Raw genomic sequence first — 5,487 nt, forward strand, 5'->3', positions numbered from 1 at the left:
GGTAGACATTCGTTCAAAAAGCGATATTATATCACGTTCAAAAGCAACGATAAGTATGCAAAAAATACACTTATCAATAGTCCTAGTGCGAACAATAATCAGAACTCTTTAAATCCACTTTATTACTTTGTTCAATTGACATCGTACTTTTGCAATTACACCACAATACGTACACAAATGGCAAATTTGCTTAAAGCATTTTTTAAATGGTTCTATTTACCCAATTTCCCTTATTCAGGGGATCTAATATGTTTTTAAACCTTATATGTCCGGGCCACTGATTCATACACTTCATTGCAAAGTATAAAATATTACCAAAAATAAATAGGAATCATGAATCAATAAAATAACCACAAACGTAATAACTTTTGTCGAACCATATGTCCTTCCCCACAATACCTTAAGTATGTGTAAGGCTGTAAAATTTGTAGACAAAGCTTCGGTGATAGAACATACTAGTTTTGTTATAGTTTACAATAACTTATCTCACAATCCGGATGGACATTCAAATACAAGTGAAACTGGTTTATTTTACAGAGGAATTCCAACAGCATTTTTAGAGAAAGATGAACTAATTAGTGTGGCTCCTGAGGAAGTTCAGAATAAGATCATTCACCTGGGCAACCAGTTGCTCTTGAACAAAATGAGTTCCTTCAGGTATGAAACTTATCTCCAAGTTAGGCACAAATGTTTTCACTTTTCCGCTAGTTATGTAATCCGCCATTCCTGGGAATTTGAACACGTAATCTTTCTCGCCCATGATCAGTAGAGCTGGAACTTCAACTTTCGGATCCGGTTTATCAACCTGTTCGTGAAATGACCTAAAACATAATGAAATTGACACATTAACGTTACAATGGATCAATGAGATGTTATGTATTAAACCTTAACCCCTAACTCCAAGAGCAACAATAAACATGAGAAAGCAGAAAACGACGAAAGATTGCACAAGTTAATATTGGTTCACTCTCAATGTGAGGGATGTTACATCCACTCGCTTCTACTGATTGTCATCGTGAAGAGGGTTATAGACTTATAGTGGTGATCCCACACCTCTTTGTATGTGTCAATCTAAATACTTCCCTGTGATATAAGTAGGAATATTAGGTCAATCTCGTCTTATGATTAGGCTCCAGTACTCCACACAACAATGGCTCCCTAATGTGAAGAGTAAAAACATCATGCACACCTATAAGGAACCTGAAGTGCAGTCTGGAACCCAGATTTCTCATACAACATTCCATAGGTCGCAAGATCCTCCTCAGTGAACCAAGAAGGTAAAGGAGTGGACGAGTCCACCAGGTCCATGATCTCCTCGTTTTCATGAGCGATTGGTATTTCACTTCTGGAAAACAGGATATAAACATTCCTCACTACAGTTTTGGCATCAAGTCGACCAAAATCGGATTCAGCACGCCCAGGTTCCTGCGAGAAAAATATCGTGGGAAGTTAGAATTAGTTAATTGAGGTTATCTAGAACAGGCAAGCAGAAAAAGCAAGATTAAACCTTCCATCTTGACATGTAGAAGCCTTCAGGGAGGTGCTTATCAGAAGTGAGAAAACGAGGAAGGTAGAACGGCACACCTAATGTCACAAATCCCGAGACCCTGTCCTGGTAGAGAACAGCAAATATAGAAGCTACAATAGCTCCAAAATCTTTAGCAATCAGAAAAGCCTGTGTAAACAAGAGCCTGTTTGAGCCCCATTTTTATTGAAGAATGGATTCAAAATAATAGATTGATGGAGAATATGTGATAAAAAAATAAGGAAAATTTTCGGGTTTGCGTGTAATATTATTTTATTAAAGAATGCATGGTTGAAAAGAAAAGAGAAAAAAATATATTTTGGAAATAATGGCGATCAAACAAGAGCCAAGTGTAAGGCATTACAGAGAGAGAGAGCGCGCACATTTGTGTCTATTGGATGGCACAATGATCATTATATTCTGTACCAATATCACATCAATCATGTAAGAAACAGAGAAAAATATTTCTACAAGGTTATGGCGACTCAGATTTATTTTTTAGTTCATGTAAAGAAATTCTATTGCAAGAACTAATAATCATGAAAAATAAAAGATACCCTTCAAAAGAATCAAAAAGAAGAAAGAGTGAAAACATTCTTCCAATCCCAATAACCTCGGGCATTCTTCACCATAGGTAAGTAATTGTTTTGTAACTGACCTTTAAGTTCAAAATGGAACATTCAGGTGCACAAAATATCATCTAACTTTTCATTATATGATTACTGAAGCCATTCTATCATTTAAAACATAGAGCATATGATAAAATTTTGACATTTAAAGTAAGCAAAAGCCATTCCTTATTTCTGCCTATTTATGAAAATTTTATTGGCTTGATAAACATTAAATATGTAACATGGGGACGCCACTGCACCTATGGTGCAGAGGGGAAAAACCCTCTCTTCTCTATAAAAATCACCAATCTCTTCACTCCAAATTCCAATAATTGGACAGCGTACCAGTATGCTTTGTCAATTTTGGACTAAAGAAATTAAACTTTAGAAAATCATCAGTAAGCAATATTGAGAGCTATTTTCTTTTTTCATTTTTATACCTCCATTTTTGATCGATAATCACAAGATCAACTTCAAACAACAGCAAAATCAAGGAGATTAATAATCCTGTACCTTGGTGATGCTAAGAGCATCATAAAGCGCAAGAAGGTCACCAACGAGGTCTGAGAAGGTGGTCTTCTGGGGTTCGGGTGGTGGATCGGAAAGCCCGAAACCTCTGTAATCAAGCGAAATGGCTCTGAAACCGGCACTTGCTGCTGCAATCATCTGGTGGCGCCAGGAGTACCATATTTCTGGGAAACCATGCAAGAAAACCACCGCTGGCGATGATCCACTCCCGATTTCAGCCACGTGAAGTTTCAGCCCGTTCGCTTCAACGTATTTGTGCTCTATCTGGTCCATTTTCGTCGCTCACTGTGAAAAATTCCTTCAACTGCCGTGTTATTTGTAACTTTGTAAGAAACTGCGAGTCAGTTTGGTAGTAATTTTTTTCATTATGTATTTTTTTTCATCTACTTTTATTAAAATAATATTATACGTAAATTAAAAAAAATCTTATTTTTTTAGCACACATTTTACATCAATTTATTATTCTAAAATGTATTTTTACATAAAAATGCCTATCAAACATTTGATATTTTGTACTCTGCGTGGCTTTGTATGGACAGGGAAATACATGTTTGATAAAACTTTTAGCCCTCGTTTTTCTCTTCGCTATTATTTTCAACCAAACAATTTTTCATAAAATAATATTACACGTAAATCAAAAAAAATTTCATTCTTTTACAATCACATATATTTTTTTTTTTTTGAAAATACTAATCCAAACATTAAAATTTGAAAAAAATGAGGGCCAAACGGGGACTTAAGATCCGTTTGGTAGGAATTTTGATAATTAATTTTTTTGACTGTTAGAAGAAAAGTGGAGGCCATACATGAGTGAAAAAATCAAAATGATGGTTGAAATAGTGAAATAATGATAAAAAAATCAAATTTTTGAAGTGAAAAATCCCTACCAAACGGGGTCTTAATTATTTCCAACTTGACACGACTTATGAAAATTTTAAACTCATCTCATTTTTTTTCTCTCTCTCTCTTTAAGATGTTTTGGGGTACTTTTGAAAGTAGGCAAGTCAAAATGCCATTTTTTCACTTTAACCAAAAATTTTTGCCAATCTTTAAAATGGTCATTTATTGAGTAAAAGACAAAAATATTCTTAAATAGTTTATACAATTACAAAAATAGAATTTTATTTAAAAAGATCAAAATACCTTTAAGTTACAAATTAAAGAACCAAACACTTTTCACTTTATATTTAATTATTTATGTCAAACACTTACTCAAATAAAAAATTAATATTTAATTTACTTTCTTGTTTAAATATTTCATTAATTAATTATCTTAATCGATTATGTATATTATTTATTTAATATTTAATTAATCTATTTAATTATTTATTTAATCACTTATTTAAATAAAAAAATTAATGTTTAATTTGATTTCTCATTTAAATATTTCATTAACTAATTATCTTAATTGATATATGCATATTTAATTAATTATTTAATTATATATTTTAAACACTTACTCAAATAAAAAAATTATATTTAATTTGGTTTCTCTTTTGAATATTTGATTAATTAATTATCTTAATTGGTCCTTATTTAATTATTTATTTTAAACACTTACTCAAATAAAAAAATTAATATTTAATTTGGTTCTCGTTTAAATATTTCTTTATTAATTACCTTAATTGATTATGTATATTGTTCATTTAATATTTAATTACTTTATTTAATTACTTATTTAATCACTTATTTAAATAAAAAATTAATATTTATTTTAATTTCTTATTTAAATATATTTTAATTAATTGTCTTAATTAGCTATGTATATTATTTATTTATTGTTTAATTATTTATTTAATCACTTAATTAAATAAAAAATTAATATTTAATTTAATTTCTTATTTAGATATTTCATTAATTAATTATCTTAATTAGTTGTGTATATTATGCATTTAAAATTTAATTAATTAATTTAATTATTTATTTAATCACTTATTTAAATAAAAGAATTAATATAAATATTAATTCTAATTTAAATATTTCATTAATTAATTATATTAATTAATTATGTATATTCTTTATTTAATATTTAATTACTTTGTTTAGTTATTTATTTAATCACTTAATTAAATAAAAAATAATATTTAATTTAATTTCTTATTTAGATATTTCAGTAATTAATTATCTTAATTTGTTATGTCTATTATTAGTAATTAATATTTAATTACTTTGTTTTAGTTATTTAAATAAAAATATTATACCATAATGTACAAGTGACATAACATTATTGGAGATTTGAAAAATAGTTTTTTCGATCCTCCACTCATGAAATTTCACATGGATATTATGGACATCCTTATGAATTAGTACATGTAGAATTATCCAATATTTAATTTGATTTCTCGTTTAAATATATTTTTATAAATTACCTTAATTGGTTATGTATATTTAATTACTTTATTTAATTATTTATTTTAAAAACTTACTCAAATAAAAAAATAATATTTAATTTAATTTCTTCTTTAAATATTTCATTAATTAATTATTTTAATTTGTTATGTATATTGTTTATTTGATATTTCATTATTTTATTTAATCACTTATTCGAATAGAAATTTAATATTTAATTTAATTTATTCTTGAAATAACTCATTAATTAATTATCTTGATTGGTTATGTATATTATTTATTTAATATTTAATTAGAACATAAATCACATGGTGTATGAGAATATCTAACAGAGATGGGAGTCAAACTTTATGCATTGTCACATTTTCAATACATCGAACATTATTCAAGAATGTCGATACTATATTTCCTCTACCAAATGAAGTCGAGTGAGAAGTTCTTGATTATAGTATGTTACTCTCTACCCAACGAATG

At 28.5% G+C, this 5,487-nt stretch overlaps 1 protein-coding gene across 1 annotated transcript; it reads right to left on the reverse strand.

The window, feature by feature from the left end:
* Positions 1-334: 334 nt before the first annotated feature.
* On the reverse strand, positions 335-3,033 carry LOC111370558 (bifunctional epoxide hydrolase 2-like). Its single transcript, XM_022992320.1, has 4 exons — positions 2,650-3,033; positions 1,508-1,675; positions 1,190-1,425; positions 335-821 (listed from the first exon to the last, which is right to left on the reverse strand). The coding sequence occupies exons 1-4, from the start codon at positions 2,935-2,937 to the stop codon at positions 572-574; spliced, it is 942 nt and encodes a 313-aa protein (XP_022848088.1). The 5' UTR covers positions 2,938-3,033; the 3' UTR covers positions 335-571.
* Between the last annotated feature and the right edge of the window lie 2,454 nt (positions 3,034-5,487).

The sequence above is a fragment of the Olea europaea genome, chromosome 21 (assembly GCF_002742605.1).
Source record: "Olea europaea var. sylvestris chromosome 21, O_europaea_v1, whole genome shotgun sequence".
NCBI lineage: Eukaryota > Viridiplantae > Streptophyta > Magnoliopsida > Lamiales > Oleaceae > Olea > Olea europaea.

What these genes read in the sequence shown, in the direction of transcription:
- LOC111370558 (XM_022992320.1), bottom strand. Translation starts at nt 2,937, where the DNA reads ATGGACCAGATAGAGCACAAATACGTTGAAGCGAACGGGCTGAAACTT. An exon ending in TCTACATGTCAAGATGGAAG is followed by an intron (nt 1,426 to 1,507) that starts GTTTAATCTTGC and finishes TTTTTCTCGCAG; the next exon opens with GAACCTGGGCGTGCTGAATC. An exon ending in GCACTTCAGGTTCCTTATAG is followed by an intron (nt 822 to 1,189) that starts GTGTGCATGATG and finishes ATTATGTTTTAG; the next exon opens with GTCATTTCACGAACAGGTTG.